Source organism: Lingula anatina, chromosome 9, assembly GCF_051362555.1.
Source record: "Lingula anatina isolate TDL-2025a chromosome 9, LinAna3.0, whole genome shotgun sequence".
Lineage (NCBI taxonomy): Eukaryota > Metazoa > Brachiopoda > Lingulata > Lingulida > Lingulidae > Lingula > Lingula anatina.
Window position 1 is genome coordinate 11,275,913 of NC_141775.1, and position 18,265 is coordinate 11,294,177.

An 18,265-nucleotide genomic window follows, 5' to 3' on the forward strand; every position below is an offset into this window, starting at 1 on the left:
CACGTGTGACCCTTTTCGGTCTCCGATTTCTTATAAAGCTTTCCGTGTAAAATGATAAAATAAGAATTTGTTTGAGCAATATGCAGCCCTTTTTGTGTTTGTTCTATGCATAAGGATAAACTGATAATGAAATGAAAGCTAATATTATTTTCGGCATTTACAGTCTCGTTATCAAATCACCTTCAACATGGCGACGGGGGACGTGAGAAGCGAAGACGAACTTGGGGAAAAATGGGACCGGTGTCTACAAGACGGTGGAATAAAAATTGGTAAATAACAGTTCAGTTCTTTGAACTATTAAGGAGGCCATACAATGGTTGGGAATGTATCATCAACGTTCTGCAAGGACGTAATTGCACTGTTAAATAAGTCTATCGCCTCGGGCGACACGGCACTTGCTGACAGTTTTCCTTTATTTATCCGATCAGAACTATTTAATCCAGTTTCAAGTCGTATAATTTTATCGATTGAACTATATTATATTACTGCACGTATTGTTTTAAGAAGTGAATGACTTGCTTGAAATTACAACTGCAATTTTAGAGTTACACTTATAGCGGGGAGGGGGGTGTACCACCTCTGTCATTTCGATTCTCAATGCCTAGCAAGACAAGCAAGTTTCAACAGGGATTCCTTGATAAAACTGTCTTTTAGGACACTTGAATATAAGAGTGGTGATAGCACCAAGTTTAGCTGTTTTTATATTCTGTTAAAAATGAAGATATACATGCATGACACGTTGATGAAATTCCATTTAAGATTACATGCCAAGAATGGACCAGTTTGGAATGTCCCATCTTTGAATAAAACAATAATATATCAAGTCTTTTAATGAGTTGTGTATGTTTGTTGTCAATTTCAGCTGGAAGCACAGCAGTTGGCTTTGTGTCTTCAATGCTGTTATGTAAACGTAAGTGAATTGCCATGCACAGTGTGCACAGACATTTTTTTTTATTTCAAACGTAGTATATTTATCATTATGTTACTCATCTTGACAGTAGAAAGTTGTTGGCAGTGTTTGCCAGGTCATCTGGACTGCATCTTTGTCTTTGCCACATGAGGCAATGTTAGTATTTTTAACGACTAGAAAATAAAGTTTTCAATTTCCAAAATACCAGCTCAGAAATACATGGTACTAGCAGTAATGCCTTTCCACTAAATATGTATAAAGTATAGGCATATGTTTCAAAATAAACCATAAACTTACTCTTAACTGAGGTATAATTCGGATTATGCCAAGTGGTCAAAAGATTACATATGTGTGGATAAAACATATAATTTATTGTACCACCAGCGTAGGCGCTGGCGGTACCCATGGTTTTAGTCCCGACCCGTATGTTCCGCCGGCTCCTGCGGCTCCTGCGGCTCCGCCGCCAAGTCACTGTTACCGCTTCTCCTCCTAGACGGTAAGGGCCCCTGTACCCATCTCTTGGATTTAGGTCACCTATAATCTCAACTCGTTCCACGTAAAATTTGGGCTTTGTCGGTATTGGGGTCTAGGTGTGGCACTCATTGCAATGCACCCTTGTCTAAAAATGGCAAAATTAAATGCTAATTATCTACCCTACGGAAGGAGTTATGGGAAAAATTTCTACAGACAGCTTTCCAAAAGTCATATGTGTAGATTTCAAATATGCCCTTGGATTTGACCTTTGACCTTTATTTCAAGGTCAAACGGGCTAAAATTTTCAAAAAAATGAAATTTTTTACGAAAAAAATTTTTTTTGCCCTGTTATTCAGACACCACACAGACTTAACCAATAATATTATTGGAAAGTGTTACCCTTCGGGTCATCTTTCATCTCCGTGAATTTGGGGTTAATCGGTGCATTTTCACGGGAGTAGCGGCCATAAAGTACCGAAACTGAAAACTGTCTCTAATTCGGGAACCGTTAATGCTAGAGACCCATTCTTTTTTGCATTTTGTAGAGCATGTAAAGCCCAACACTGGAGGTGGTCTCCATTTTTTTGTATTCCATACAGTTTTCAAGTTATGCTGTATCAAAAAGTACATAATGGTGGTGAAAGCAAAATGTGCAGTACGGTAATGGATAATAGTCCATGAGCCAAATTGAAAAAAGGCCTTATTTAAGGATTTGGCTGCACCCCCCGTCAGGCAAAGGTTTTATGATTGATTCTTGTAGTTTAGAACCTGAATTTTTCATTTCTGCTTGTTTCCGGCTTGAAAAAGTGTCCGTTTGTACCGGAAACAGGCCAAATCCAAGATGGCCGCCAGTAAATTCATGTGTCAACTGTAAATACAAAAATTGATTTAAAAGTTACTTAACAACTTAATATTATCAAAATTTGCACTGATCACAAGTACTTTGGCCTACTTTGATTTTTCAGGCACTTTACGTTTTTCAAGATGGCGACTGAATCCAAGATGGCGGCCATTTTCCTTACTTTTTGTGAAAAAATACAAATACCTAAATTTGAATTTTTTTTTTTATTAACCAAAAATTAGGAATATTTTACATGTTTTGATGTATTTGAATAAGTTGAAGTCTATATTTTTAATTTTTACCAGTTAATTTATCACAAAATTGTACATTTGAACACAGATGGCTCTAATCCAAGATGGCCACCACATAAAATTGGCTTTTTGTTTTGATATGTCAACAAGAGTTTCTCAGTATAAAACATCTCAGACTACTTAATGGAGGATTTATTGCACAGGTCATGGTATGAAATGTATGACTGAATAATTTAAATTGTTTTGAGATTTTGTTCAGGGTATAAAAATCCAAAATGGCCGCCAATTTCTGAATTCAAAACGTACATTATTTTGATTTGCATGTTAAAAAACATTAAATTGAATAATTAGCAAATTAAAAATATTTATTTTTAGATAAATTTATCTGTATTGCAATCTCATTTTGCTTCTTGGACACTTTATTCTGTCAAAAAGTGGTTAATTTTTCTTCATTTATCATGATTCCAAGTTTGCCATTGATAAAAATGAACTGCACGCTACCCGTATGGACAATACCATATGTTATGAACCTTACGTAAAAGGCTATTTCTGAGCTTTATTGTTGAAGTATGGAATGGAATATATAACTGAATGATTCAAAATGCTTTTAGGCTTGTAGGTTAGGGTTGAAAAGTCCAAAATGGCCGTCAATTTCTGGATTCAAAACAAACGACATTTTGATCTGCATGTTGAAAAGCATCAAATTGAATGATGGGCAAATGATTAAAGACTATATTTTGATAAACTGCAGTGTCCTTTTACTGTTTAGAATCTAATTTTTCCAAAAAGTAATTATCTAAGCTCCAATCATCAAAAAAATCCAAGATGGCCACCAACAAAAATGAATTTTAGGTAAACATGGATGAAAACACACTGTTGAGTCATAATTTTATACATGCATATATATATATATATATATATATATATATATATATATATATATATATATATATGCCTGTGCTTAATAAGGTTGAGTGAATCTCAAATGCTTTGCCGTTTTCTTGAACAGAAATTGATGCATAACACACAAGGGACAGCAATTTTTTTCAGCAGCAACTATATAGGTTAGTAAAATGAGAATTTTCAATATTGCAGACAAAATGCATGCCCAAAATGCCCTAACAAGAGTGACGTACATCATTTACAACTTAAAGATCAATAGTTTGTTATATGAGTGGTGGGCTGTAAAATTTAATTTTCATATGATAGCACTTCTATTGTTACATTTCAAATGGACTTGGGTTACTGGTACATTGCTTGTTGAAAGTTCCCTGTCAAGCTTGACGAAAGAGCCAGGATCTCAGTCAAAAAAGGGACTTACTAGTAGTAGTGATACGATTTCTCACATTCTGCTAGGTGTTGATCGTAAAGAAGAATCAGAATTATCCTAATCTCAAGCAACCAAAAGGTAAAATCTTTAATTTATCTGAAAAAAAGGGATGGATAACATGCAGCTGTAGCATTATTCTACATGTATAAATCCGGGAAGCAATCACTATCATAAACTAAGGGTGCTTTCCCAGAAATTTAGATCGATCTAGAGATTAAGATTTAGATCAACCTAACTCCCTGGGGGTTCACGCTAAATTGCAGTCAGCCAAGCGGGCACCATAGTTAATTACCCCCTTACAGCTTTTAGTAGGCGGAACAGACGCTTAAGCCGGCCAAGCTGACAGTAATCTAGTGAGACTCCCCACAGGGATAGATCGATCTAAAAATCTATGGAAATGGGGTGTAAGACGTTGCACGAAAAGAAGTTGCAAGAAAATGTCTGGATCTCCAAGAACATCTTTTGTCTCTTTAGAGAACAGTGCTGGATAATAATACATTCAGGGAACTCATGAAGTGGTGCTGCAAAGTGAAGTACATTGATGGTGAATGATGTATGGCACATGTAAGTGACGATGAAGGAGTTCAAGCACAACATGACAAATGATGTTTATGATACAATGTATATATAGGTGCAGGTAATTCTTGCACTTCACGGATAGGTACTGCTCAATATGTTCCATGAATTCTTTTAAAATCCAACATTATTCTGTTGAGAGAAAAAATATTTGGAGATCCAAACATTGGAGAAACACAGACTAAAACAAACTTTCTTAATAAACTAATTAACAAATAGATCACCACCAAAATCTACTTACTTTTAGCCTAAAAAATGACCTATCCTGAACACTTCATTTAAGTCTATCCTGAAATTTTTGAGTTAGGCTGATAACAATCTGAGAAACCATAACAAATGGACAAGCGAAGGTGAAAATGTGACCTTCTCGGAAGAGGTAAAAGCATGCATACTAAGCTCCCGCATACATGTGTGTATATGGATCAGAGACCTAAACACAGGGCAAGAGACTCACTCTCTTAAAACAAAGGTGTTTGCACACAACCTTTGGCATCATCAGGCAAGCCAGAATAACTATTACAGAAGTTTTAAACAGTTTTAAAGAAGACTAAGTTGACTAGGACTTGTGAACTAGATGAATGTTGCATAGCAAAATCCCAAAACAGCTGTCACCTGTACTATTTGACCAATTGGTTTTGGGTAGCAATCTCAGAGGAAGACCATGGTTGAGACTTAAGGACTGAAACTTGCAAAAGCAGCCCGTTTAATTCCACACAGTGACACACTGGCAAAGGAGTAAACATTATCTAGAGCAAAGTAGAATAAATCTAATTGTCTCTCAAAGAAAGACTAAAAGAGGTCAACAACTCGCTACAGCAAAATGAACAGACTTTGAAGCAAAATCACCATGAAATACTGACATAAACCCTGTAACACCTCCCTTGCTTGTAGATTCTAAAACAGAACTTGCTTATAAAACATGGAAAAGATGAGCCATGAGAGAATCCGACGTTAGAAGACCTAGATACCAAATTGAGACATTCATTGCTGCATAAGACTCTTAACTTGAGTGGTGACCATATTGAATATTGTAGACATGAAACTGGTTTAAAATATAAAAAATTAAACTTCTTAATAAAGTCTAACTTTTTAAAATTATGTATTCAAGAAATATTTGACGTAATGATTGTCCCAGCCCCATTATTTGAAAATCATTTGCAGTGGCACCCCATCTTGACTTTATTGATGTTTTTGGCCATTACTTACTAGCAAAAGGAGACTGGAATTCAATCAAATTAATTAAATGTATAACTTTTTAGAATTAACATTTGATTTCGATTATTTTTACTTTTTTATTTACATGAATGGCTTATGGTAAGAATTCACAGTTAATAGTAGTATGGTTGCCATCTTGGATATCCTGTCATATTTGAAACATTTGAAATATTTTAAATAGAGAAAGCTTCGAAATCATACCAAAATAGGAAAAAGGAGTCTGCAATATATACGGTTTTTTCAAAAACGTACATTACGCCTTCTGTATTCATTTTCAATGCAGTTTGATTTTTTCTCATTACGTACAGAGAATTTATGGGCAAAAAATCAGAAGGGATCATTTGTTCAATTCTGTAGCCTTCCAAAAATTTGAACTGAATTAAACAATACTGTAGATGAATTATTGCATGAAAAAGACATTCAATTTGAAATCTAGAAAGACATAAAGCTTTCGTTCATAATCAACTCACTATAATCAACTCTTTTTCATTGGTAGCCGTCATTGATTTATGGCAATCAAGTAAAATATGATGAATTTAAAGAAATATGAATGGTCAAAGTAGCAAGAAAGGCCTGGATGTTAAAGATACATTAAAGATATACGTCACAGTGGTTTTAAAATAATGTTTCTTTAATTTCTCTCTCTATATATATTATTAGTAATGAATCAGATAAGTAAGCATATTTAATGTACGTAATAGCAGCCATCGTGAATATTAATTGCAATGTAGAAATCTGAGAAAGTTTCTTTGAAATAATTCAAAGAAAAAGTTATTTAGGATAAAAAGTAATTTAAAAATGAGTTCAAAAAAGTACAGAAATACTGTGTACGCAATTTAGTAAGGCTCTCAACGTGGTATTGTCCACACAGGTAGTTGCAGTTCATTTTCAACAATGGCCAACTTGGAATCATGATAAATGAAGCAAAAATAATCACTTTTTGACAGAATGAAGTGTCCAAGAAGCAAAATGAGATTGCAATACAGATAAATTTATCAAAAAATAAATATCTTTAATTTGCTAATTATTCAATTTGATGTTTTTCAACATGCAAATCAAAATAATGTATGTTTTGGATCCAGAAATTGACGGCCATTTTGGACTTATCAACCCTAAACTATAAGCCTAAAACCATTTTGAATCATTCAGTTATATATTCCATTCCATAACTTGAACAATAAAGCTCAGAAATAGCCTTTTAAGTAAGGCTCACAACATGTGGTATTGTCCATACGGGTAGCGTGCAGTTCATTTTTATCAATGGCAAACTTGGAATCATGATAAATGAAGAAAAATTAACCACTTTTTGGCTGAATAAAGTGTCTAAGAAGCAAAATGAAATTTCAACACAGATAAATTTATCAAAAAATAAATGTTTTTAATTTACTTATTATTCAATTAATGTTTTTTAACATGCAAATCAAAATAATGTACGTTTTGAATTCAGAAATTGGCGGCCATTTTGGATTTTTATACCCTGAACAAAATCTCAAAACAATTTAAATTATTCAGTCATACATTTCATACCATGACCTGTGCAATAAATCCTCCATTAAGTAGTCTGAGATGTTTTATACTGAGAAAGGCTTGTTGACATATCAAAACAAAAAGCCCATTTTATGTGGTGGCCATCTTGGATTAGAGCCATCTGTGTTCAAATGTACAATTTTGTGATAAATTAACTGGTAAAAATTAAAAATATAGACTTCAACTTATTCAAATACATCAAAACATGTAAAATATTCCTAATTTTTGGTTAATAAAAAAAAATTCAAATTTAGGTATTTGTATTTTTTCACAAAAAGTAAGGAAAATGGCCGCCATCTTGGATTCAGTCGCCATCTTGAAAAACGTAAAGTGCCTGAAAAATCAAAGTAGGCCAAAGTACTTGTGATCAGTGCAAATTTTGATAATATTAAGTTGTTAAGTAACTTTTAAATCAATTTTTGTATTTACAGTTGACACAGGAATTTACTGGCGGCCATCTTGGATTTGGCCTGTTTCCGGTACAAACGGACACTTTTTCAAGCCGGAAACAAGCAGAAATGAAAAATTCAGGTTCTAAACTACAAAAATCAATCATAAAACCTTTGCCTGACGGGGGGTGCAGCCAAATTGGATTTTTTGGCCTTTGGCTCATGGACTATAATAAATTTTGAACTCTGGAAAAATAATACATAAGGCTTGGCAAAGCAGACAACTTGTGGTCAAAAATGACATTATTTCATCAAATTTGAACTTCTGGAACTTCAGAGCACTTCCTATTTTAAGAATTTTGACCAAAATGATGTTTTCTTTATTTTAATTAATCTTTTCTGTAGGAAATTTATGGCACATTATGGTAACTCCAAAATTATAACATTTAGTCCCTTATATCTCCAAAACTGGCAGAGACAGGTCCATAGTTACTATTGAAGTTGAAGAGGAAGTCATATAGTGGCAATCTTACTGTGACCTTGAAATTGACGTTTGACCTACTTTTCACCATGAACTGAACTTTGCAAATTTTGCTTCCCTTTTATCTCCAAAACTGGCAGAGATAGGTCCATAGTTACTATTGAACTTGAATAGGAAGTCATATACTGGCAATCCAAATGTGACCTTGAAATTGACCTTTGACCTACTTTTCACCATGAACTGAACTTTGCAAATTTTGCTTCCCTTTTATCTCCAAAACTGGCAGAGATAGGTCCATAGTTACTATTGAAGTTGAATGGGAAGTCATATACTGGCAATCTTAATGTGACCTTAAAATTGACCTTTGACCTACTTTTCACCATGAACTGAACTTTGCAAATTTTGCTTCCCTTATATCTCCAAAACTGGCAGAGATAGGTCCATAGTTTCTATTGAAGTTGAATGGGAAGTCATATACTGGCAATCTTAATGTGACCTTAAAATTGACCTTTGACCTACTTTTCACCATGAACTGAACTTTGCAAATTTTGCTTCCCTTATATCTCCAAAACTGGCAGAGATAGGTCCATAGTTTTTATTGAACTTGAATGGGAAGTCATATACTGGCACTCTAAATGTGACCTTAAAATTGACCTTTGACCTACTTTTCACCATGAACTGAACTTTGCAAATTTTGCTTCCCTTATATCTCCAAAACTGGCAGAGATAGGTCCATGGGTACTGTTGAACTTGAATAGGAAGTCATATACTGGCAATCTAAATGTGACCTTAAAATTGACCTTTGACCTACTCTTCACCATGAACTGAACTTTGCAAATTTTGCTTCCCTTATATCTCCAAAACTGGCAGAGATACGTCCATAGTTACTATTGAAGTTGAATGGGAAGTCATATACTGGCAATCTAAATGTGACCTTAAAATTGACCTTTGACCTACTTTTCACCATGAACTGAACTTTGCAAATTTTGCTTCCCTTGTATCTCCAAAACTGGCAGAGATAGGTCCATAGTTACTATTGAACTTGAATAGGAAGTCATATACTGGCAATCTAAATGTGACCTTAAAATTGACCTTTGACCTACTTTTCACCATGAACTGAACTTTGCAAATTTTGCTTCCCTTTTATCTCCAAAACTGGCAGAGATAGGTCCATAGTTACTATTGAACTTGAATAGGAAGTCATATATTGGCAATCTAAATGTGACCTTAAAATTGACCTTTGACCTACTTTTCACTATGAACTGAATTTTGCAAATTTTGCTTCCCTTTTATCTCTAAAGTTACGCTGTATCAAAAAATACATATTGGTGGTGAAAGCAAAATGTGCAGTACGGTAATGGAAAATAAATTTTGAACTCCGGAAAAATAATACATAAGGCTTGGCAAAGCAGACAACTTGTAGTCAAAAATGACATTATTTCATCAAATTTGAACACCTGGAACTTCAGAGCACCTTCCATTTCAAGAATTTTGACCAAAATGACCTTTTCTTTATTTTAATTAATTTTTTTCTGTAGGAAATGTATGGCACTTTATGGTAACTCCAAAATTATAACATTTAGTCCCTTTTATCTGCAAAACTGGCAGAGATAGGTCCATAGATACTATTGAACTTGAATAGAAAGTCATATACTGGCAATCTTACTGTGACCTTGAAATTGACATTTGACCTATTTTTCACCATGAACTGAACTTTGCAAATTTTGCTTCCCTTTTATCTCCAAAACTGGCAGAGATAGGTCCATAGTTACTATTGAACTTGAATAGGAAGTCAAATACTGGCAATCTTACTGTGACCTTGAAATTGACCTTTGACCTACTTTTCACCATGAACTGTTTTTTGTAAATTTTGCTTCCCTTTTATCTCTAAAACTGGCAAAGATAGGTCTATAGTTACTATTGAACTTGAATAGGAAGTCATATACTGGCAATCTAAGTGTGACCTTGAAATTGACCTTTGACCCACTTTTTATCATGAATTGAACTTTGCAAATTTTGGTTCCCTTTTATCTCCAAAACTAGCGAGATAGGTCCATAGTTACTATTGAAATTGAATAGGAAGTCATATACTGGCAATCTAAGTGTGACCTTGAAATTGACCTTTGATCTACTTATTATCATGAACTGAACTCTGCTAATTTCTTTCTCTTTTAACTCCAAACCTGGCAGAGATAGGTCCATAGTTACTATTGAACTTGAATAGGAAGTCATATACTGGCAATTTACTGTGACCTTGAAAATGACCTTTCACCTACCTTACGATGAACTTATATTTGATTGTACCATTTTTAGTTTCATATATTTTTTGCAAATATTGAAAATTCTTGTTGATTGCATGTTTACAGCTTGTCAAGCACAAGACTGGTGGCTGTGTCCCTTATTTTGTGTATGTGGGGGTCTATACGAATGCGCTTGCTCCAGCTGGTGGTACAATATTCGGAGGCGGTATCGCCTCTCTGATCCTCTAGTTTATTTATTTATTTATTTATTTATTTATATATCCAGGACCACATGCCTGGCCCTTGACCCTGGGGATAGGTATTGGAATAGGAATGGCTTTCACCAACTGTCAGCGAGAGTTTCAGAACCCATATCTTTTATTTGGACAAAAGTTAAAGGTGAGAAGATGCATCTAAATTTGTAGGCACTGATAGGAAACAATTCTAGTTTTAAATATAATTGTAAAACTGCACTCACTTAGAAAAAAAAAAAACTGGAACTTGTAAACTAAGTTGTGTTAAAGCACTTTGTGTTTCAAATTTATAACCTTGTAAAGTTCTTGTTGATTAAAGGGATAATAACTTTTCGTTTTGGCCAAAAAATGAATTTTCCTGGAGTAAACAACAATTTTCCCATACTTACCAATGGTTAATGAATCCATTTTTACATTCAAAGTTAGTCCCTGGTTTTTTTCTAAAAAGTTTGGTTTTTTGTTAAAATCTCTTAAGAGATTTTAACAGAGTATAGCCATCAATGGAGGTCACGTGATCTGAGGACAAGCTCAGATATCAGAATAATAGCCAAAACTGCTGTTTTTGCCGTAAAACAGAATATATTATATTTCTATGAGTTATTCACAATGTTTTTTATTGTGAAATATAGACCTCACACAAAGAGTTATTATCCCTTTAATGTAAGTTTAAGAAATTCCATTAATTAGTTTTTTAAAGAAATTTTGTTAATTGATTTAAATTGTTTTTTCTTTTTTCCAGGTTGTAAAAAAAGATTCTACAACACAGGAAGCGTGAAGAAAGAATGGTAGTTAGTTTGACATTTTAGAACATTTATATACACAGACACTGTGAAGAAATAAGTGCACTGCCATAGATGTGGAATTACTTCCTGGATAATTGAATCAGTTCAAGTTTTGTGAGATCATTGCTACTTAGCGTTTCAATTAGGGTGGAATTGTTGATTCCTTATCAAGGAATAGCTTTTTCGGGCTGATATTCACTCGTTATTGCCATCTGGAAGATATGAAGTCTTTGGCAAATCTCATTGCTGAGTGACGAGGCAGATGTGAACATTATCATGACAACTGTGGGTGTTCTTAAAGAACAGCAGGGAGGAATATTTCATCAACTTTCACGTTTTGATGTTTACTTAATGTTTAATAAATACTGAATGAGTAAAAATGCTATGTCAGTAAGTTTTGTTTGTGTTTGAGGAATAACGAGAGACAGATCAATTTAAGTCGTGAAGAAAAAATACATTTTAACTTTCTCAATTTTATTTTCCATCATTACAGTTTATTTATTTTGAAGGAAGATAATTTGTTGAAAAAAACTCTCTAAGGGAATAATTGTTACTGTCTCCAAAAACACGTTAGGACATATTATGGTTTGGTTATAACATTACTGCCGTCTGAAGTGCCTTGGATTTTCTCATATTCAGAATCTGGTACGAAAAACCCTTCTGGAATCTCGAACTTTAGTTCAGACTCGTCTTGGAATGATTGGTAGGTGGTGCCCTCTGCTGCCACTTTGAGTACAGCCCCATTACGGGTGTCGTCCTCGATGAGCTGTATGCAAGCGTCAGCCACAGTCGATGGGCTGCAAATAGAGAAATATATTAAGGAGTTTTTCTTTAAATTCAGAAAAAAAATAGATTTTTAAAATAATATACTTGTGAGACCGAATGCGTTTTAGGAAATCACATTCTCGATTACAGATGGAAATGGGTTTTGGATTGGTAAGTGAGAGAAATTTACTATTGACCCTCCCCCCTGAAATAATAAAAAAAAAAAAAAAACGACCTATCCTTAAAATTGGCTGTAACCTTCGTTAAAAATCATACATTTAACTGCAAACAACCCCCCCCCCCCAAAAAAAAAGATAATTAAAATAAAATAAATTTCGTCTACCAACCCCCATTAGAGAGAGTGGCCCCTTGTTATTCAACCCATCATGAAAAATTCAGAAAATTTACTGGAATAAAAACAACCTAGAAAGAATAAAAGAGCGTAAAACGGGGTAATTGTCTTGGCAACAGCGTTTTATAATATTTAAAAGGAGGTAAAATGCCAGAAACTGAGGCGTTAAAAGGTATAAAAGGTATTAAATTTACTGACAAAATTTTAATGCGTGGAAAGATTTTAGGGAAGGTACTTCACATTTGAGCCTTAGAAGGGGTCAAATTTGGACGCGAAGAAGGTGAGTTATGGGTGCAGAATTTTATAAAAAAAAATCCCTGTCAGAGCATCCGATCTTAAGGTCCAGTCGACGCCCTTCTCTCCCTCTCTCTCTCCATCCCCCCCCCCCCCCCCCCCCACACACACACACTTACACACACACACACCTGAGAGCGGTCTTCATTGCCATGGGGTACCACGCCTCCCAGAGACGGACGTGGCGCACCACACCGGCCGCCTTCTGCTCGGGCGTCAGCTGAAGAAGACTGGTATTTGTGAGATGTGGACACAGGCAGTTCACACGCACTTGCTGGTACGGGAAATCTGGGTTGGCCTGGAAATATAATGGTATACATCTACATGTAAGTACGATGATGTATTTTATTTCTAAAAATTCAAAATGTGGAGAATAAAGTATAAATATGCGTGCATGATGGGTCGTTCAATTATTGTGGTGACTAATAATCCGTCTTTTACCGAAAACATATTTCTACCGCGCTGGGTAGTTCTCTTTTTAACATTGTGAAATTCATTCCACAGCTTTTTAAAATAGCCACGTCGGCAATGAAAGCACTTAAAGTGTAGAATACCACTTAGTTCCCATACCTAGATCGATATAGCAGGCTCGATCCATCTCCGATGGATTTCTCACTAAATTGCTTTCAGCTTAGATGCCAGCTGGTACGCCTACTGAATCTGCCAAACAATAATTAAATACCCCCTAGCAGCTTCAATAGGCGTGACAGACATCTAAGCCGCTTTAGTTGATTGCAATTTAAGGAGAATCCCCAAGGAGATATATCCGATCCACAGCTAATACGATAGGGTCTGGGAATGGTCCCTAAGACAGAACTTACCCCCCAGCAGCGCGTATACCCAACTATACCGTGCTTGGTAGCCGTGTAGACAGGGATGAGTGGATACGGCTGGAGACCTGGAATGAGCATTTCCAAAGCGATGAGAACTCTTCAGACTTTTTACAGTTTATATATTATATAATACACATGTACATCACAAAACATTCATTTTTAAGTTATGGGGCCAGTTTCACAAAACGGTTATCTCCCCTAAGTGGTCTAAACTTTAGATCCCCAAAATATGTCTGTATGATGTACCAACATCTTGTTGATAATTTTACAGTGCAATTCTGCATTAATAAGCCATGAGCAAAATTACGCTATTATGTCCAAGAATAAGCCAATTTCACAGAAATACAAGGAATTTATTGCCAAATTTAGGTATGGGAACCCAGTCTAAGTTACCTGCCGTTGATGCCATGTTGACGACGACTCCTCCCTCACCGCCTTCTTTATTCTTTCTCATGTGTTCCACTCCCAGCATTGTACCGCAGATCACGGAGTTCTGAAAATATCAAGATGTGTAACATGTCGTTCAATGCCCGCTGGGAATCGCTCAGAACTCATCTCTTTATTATCAGAGTGGAGGCTCAGGGCCGGACTGAAGGGCCCCGAAAGTTTTGGTATTTTAGAGGTACAGTTTAGAACTGTGATTCAGCTAGTCGAAATTCTAATATGGGTGAATTTCTTCAGAAATTGAAGGGGGGGGGGGGGGCAGGACATTAAGCAGCTTAAAACCGCCACTGGGTTCCAATGTCCTCAGAAACTCCGGGTGCTTGACATAGACGGAAGCAGAGCTTTCTTTTGTTAAAGACACAGATAAATGGTTATTTGAAGTACATATCTGGTTTAGTTTATTAAAAAAAAAATACACAAAAAAAGAAGAAAATTCACCTCAATACATGAACTTACCAGGTTGACCGCTGTGCATTTTTTCACGTCTTTTTCGTCAAAAATACCAGCATTGTTTACAACAATATCGACACGACCAAAGTGACTTTTAGTTTGTATGAAAACTTCTGAAAATAGGAATATAAGTTTCAGAAACGAGAAAAAAAATTACGCTCTCAGTTGAAAAGTCAAAATGAAAACAACTAGTCATTCACTGCATTTGAATTGGGCATATAAGAAAGAAAATTGCTGTCATATTATTTTATTTGATTTTGTCAGATTTGGTTATGTTGAACATTTATTACTTACAAAATTGTGTCACTTTCAACTTACTGTCGAACTGGTCATTGTCAGTGACGTCACATTTTACAAACATGACGTCAGTTTCCCCATGTTTTCCTCTCAGTTCTTCAGCGGTTTTCTCGCCTACAGAAGAGTTGACATCTACAATAGTAACCTGAAAATAGTTTGTTTTCTCTCCAGTGATACAATATTTGTAATCGAAACGTCAATTTTGTTTTAGTCAGTTTATGGCATCCTTCACCCCCCTCCACTTCGCCCCCTTCATTCAAATGTGGCGAACTTCTCTGTAATAAGATTTTAGACACTACATTTCACTTTAGTGCAGATTTCATCATAATCTTAAATGAGGACATGTTTCACCTCCCCTCCCTCTCTCTCTTCCTCCCTCTCCCATTCTCTCTCTCTCTCTCTCTCTCTCTCTCTCTCTCTCTCTCAACCATCTATGTCACAGGCAAAGCGCACCTTTCCTCCTTTTTCCAGTATAGCCTCAACTATCGCTCGTCCTATTCCCTGTGCACCGCCAGTTACTATGGCAACCTTTCCTGAGATTTGCATGCTTTTTCCTCGGTATGTGCTAGTTTTGCTGCTGGTCGACACGATCACTTCAAAATCTACACGGCTTATAGAAAAGGACACAGTCGTTCTGCTGAAATGCCCCCTGAATGTCATCCATTTAGAGATGAGAAGGTGATAGCTCAGTTGGTGGATCTCATTGGTCTGTAACCCAGGGTGTCGATAAATGATCAAAACTAGAAACTGGTAAATTTGCACGCAGAACTTTTACAGATACTGATTTCTAAAGGAATGGAAGTCCATTTAGAAACCAGTTCACGCATTCATAATGAAAGAAGTGTATATCAACTTTATTGCTTCACGATTGTCGTGCTTCCATTTTTCTTTGTTCCTACTTGCGTCAGAATGTTACGGTATACCTACATCAATATTAAACCGTAAATTCGTTTGTTCTGCTAACTGATAAGATTACCAATTTGTCCAGTCACTCTTGTTTTTATGTGACGTTTCACACACAAAAATCTTGAAATTGCTGAAAACTCAGTTCTATTAAGTAACGATTTTACGAGACCCCGCCTTTCCCTCGCTTTATACATTATTCCCCTTGATTTCACATATTTCGTCAAAGTACCCTAAAAACCAAATTTAGTCTCATTACGCCAGTTCAAATAAATTCACACGGTATATTCTGCGCGATATCTGGACGATATCACAGTGCGATATCAAACAATGCGTAAACTCAGTGTGGAGATTTGGTTGTCTATCTTCTGATGCAGACCGTTGATAATCAAATATATAACGCTACGTCCCATTTTATCAACGAGGGATCAACTGATACGGCAATAGGGGGTTTACTGTAGCCATGAAAGTTTATCACCACGATGTACTTCTATGCTGCAGCATATGCTAGGGGACTCAAGGTGTGCTTCTGTGAGAAAACGTATTTAAATCTCTGTTAGGCCTTATAGACTGAATAGCAGTTAGTGACTTGGAGACGTGGATTTGTAATTGCGATCGCCTTATTAGGCCTAACTAAAACCGCGAATTCCTGCTCACTTTGAGGTTTAAGAGACCACAGGCTCTGCCATAGAGAACTTATGAGTCAAAAGAATGTATCAGAGCATGTAGTTTAGACAAAAGAACCATCTGAACGTAGAGTCTTCGAAGAAAAAAAATTTTTACAAAAAGAAGGAATTTTGTCATTTTGTGGGTTTTAGGACTATAGAAGGCCTTGAGAATATGGGAAACTTTTTCATCAAAAAAGAGGAATTTTTGTTATTTCTTGGATTATCGGATAAAACCTTCGGAATACCGCCTTGTTTCCGTGGGAGAAAAAGTGTGGGTTGGGAAGAGGAAGTTAATTCTGATGTCAGAAACGTCTGTTAAAACTTTCTCTGACCTTGTGGCAGTTATTAAATCAGGGGCGGATTTAGGCCGTCTTCTGGGTCTTCCAGAAGACGGTCATATTTTCAAGTTTACATTGACGGGTATCGTATGTTTTCTGGTCAAAATGGAGGATGGATCAACAAAGATAATTTGGAAGACTGTCAGATATTTTCTCTAGATCCGCCCTGTTAAACTAATCACGCACACCTGTAACTATGTAAATTACACTTTACCTCACGGAAACAAACAAGATGTAGATTGTTACTTTTGATGAAAAATAATTTTTGGTAAGTTAGTTGGAAAAGAACACATTTATTATGTTATGTTTGATACGTTACCCCGTCCAAACTTGTAGAGAACACATCAACATTATAATGGTGAATTTATTATTTGGAGGGGGAGGGCACAGGTACATCGTCAAACAAGTAACCTATTGTCAAGCATCGGTGGTTCAGTGGTAGAATGCTCGCCTGCCACGCGGGCGGCCCGGGTTCGATTCCCGGCCGATGCAAATTCTTTTACATCACCAAATATGCATAAATGGCACGAAATTCCCTCATAGATTATGAAATACCGCCGACCAAAAATAAACACAAATGGCGTTGCAATAAAAAATGAAACTAACATTAGTTGAAGTAATTTGAATGTTATACCATCAGCTTGAGCTGACGTCATAACGTACCAATACTATGACGTCATAATCGCACATGTCCTTACGTAATAACGCCATCTGTACACAAAGTTAGCAACGGCATATTTCGGGTTACAGTGTACATAAAAGAAGCACTTTAAAAGAACTGAATCCATTTGATGTTTTTGATATGAAAATTTAGTGCCAAAAACAGTTACGGATGACTACAGCAAAGAACCTTGGATATAAGGTAAAGAAGAAACAGTTAATTTCGCCTTTAAAAACACCTTAGATCTTCATTTTGTCCTTTCGTTTACCGAGAAACTTGGAATTGTGCAAACAGGTAGATCTAGTTCTAGTTCGATCGTATTTTTTTTTTTTCATTTTTTTTCGCCATTTAGCGTAGAATTCTATTTTTGTTGATCGAAAATTCAAAATTAAATCATGCGTCAATATGTGTCAGTATGTTCATAGCAGGTTATTACAAAAGAAAAAACATGAATAAATGCTACACTGAAAAACTTTGGACAGTGATAGGCCTATAGAATGTGGACGATGTCTTCAACATGACCAAAACACTTTGTTTTTACTCTAGTTTTCCTTGTTTTTCTATGCGTATTCTTTCAGGAGAGATCCTTATGATAAGTAGAAAATATTGGGTGCGTCAGCTATGGCTATATTAAAAAGTTAATTACAAAAATTCGATATATTTTTTCATTACAAAAGTCCAGCAAAATATCGTTATGTTAATCCTTCTTGTTTTTCCTACCGTATCATCTTCCCTCTCTCTCTCTCTCTCTCTCTCTCTCTCTCTCTCTCTCCCTCTCTCTCTCTCTCTCTCTCTCTCTCTCTGTTTGAGTGTGTGTGTGTGTGTGTGTGTGTGTGTGTGTGTGTGTGTGTGCTGGCTGCGGTACGTGAAATGAATGACATTGTATAGTTTCTCGCATCTCCACATACCAATTTGGCTAAGAGAAGATTAAAGAAAGGCTTATTTGTTTTGCGGAGATAAAATATTGTAAAAGGTGAAAGAGGACACATG

At 35.8% G+C, this 18,265-nt stretch overlaps 2 protein-coding genes and 1 non-coding gene across 3 annotated transcripts; 2 read left to right on the top strand and 1 right to left on the bottom strand.

Moving 5' to 3' along the window:
* Positions 1-7: 7 nt before the first annotated feature.
* On the top strand, positions 8-11,664 carry LOC106175969 (MICOS complex subunit Mic10-like). Its single transcript, XM_013558167.2, has 4 exons — positions 8-269; positions 863-910; positions 10,521-10,633; positions 11,228-11,664. Exons 1-4 carry the CDS (start codon positions 188-190, stop codon positions 11,261-11,263), a joined length of 279 nt encoding a protein of 92 aa, XP_013413621.2. The 5' UTR covers positions 8-187; the 3' UTR covers positions 11,264-11,664.
* Positions 11,665-11,723: 59 nt separating this feature from the next.
* Positions 11,724-15,521, bottom strand: LOC106175951 (15-hydroxyprostaglandin dehydrogenase [NAD(+)]). Its single transcript, XM_013558151.2, has 7 exons — positions 15,159-15,521; positions 14,727-14,850; positions 14,415-14,521; positions 13,908-14,007; positions 13,503-13,579; positions 12,813-12,979; positions 11,724-12,067 (listed from the first exon to the last, which is right to left on the bottom strand). Exons 1-7 carry the CDS (start codon positions 15,363-15,365, stop codon positions 11,851-11,853), a joined length of 999 nt encoding a protein of 332 aa, XP_013413605.2. The 5' UTR covers positions 15,366-15,521; the 3' UTR covers positions 11,724-11,850.
* A 1,514-nt stretch (positions 15,522-17,035) lies between these two features.
* Positions 17,036-17,106, top strand: Trnag-gcc (transfer RNA glycine (anticodon GCC)). The gene has a single exon. It is a non-coding gene; the product is annotated as a tRNA-Gly (tRNA).
* Positions 17,107-18,265: the final 1,159 nt, after the last annotated feature.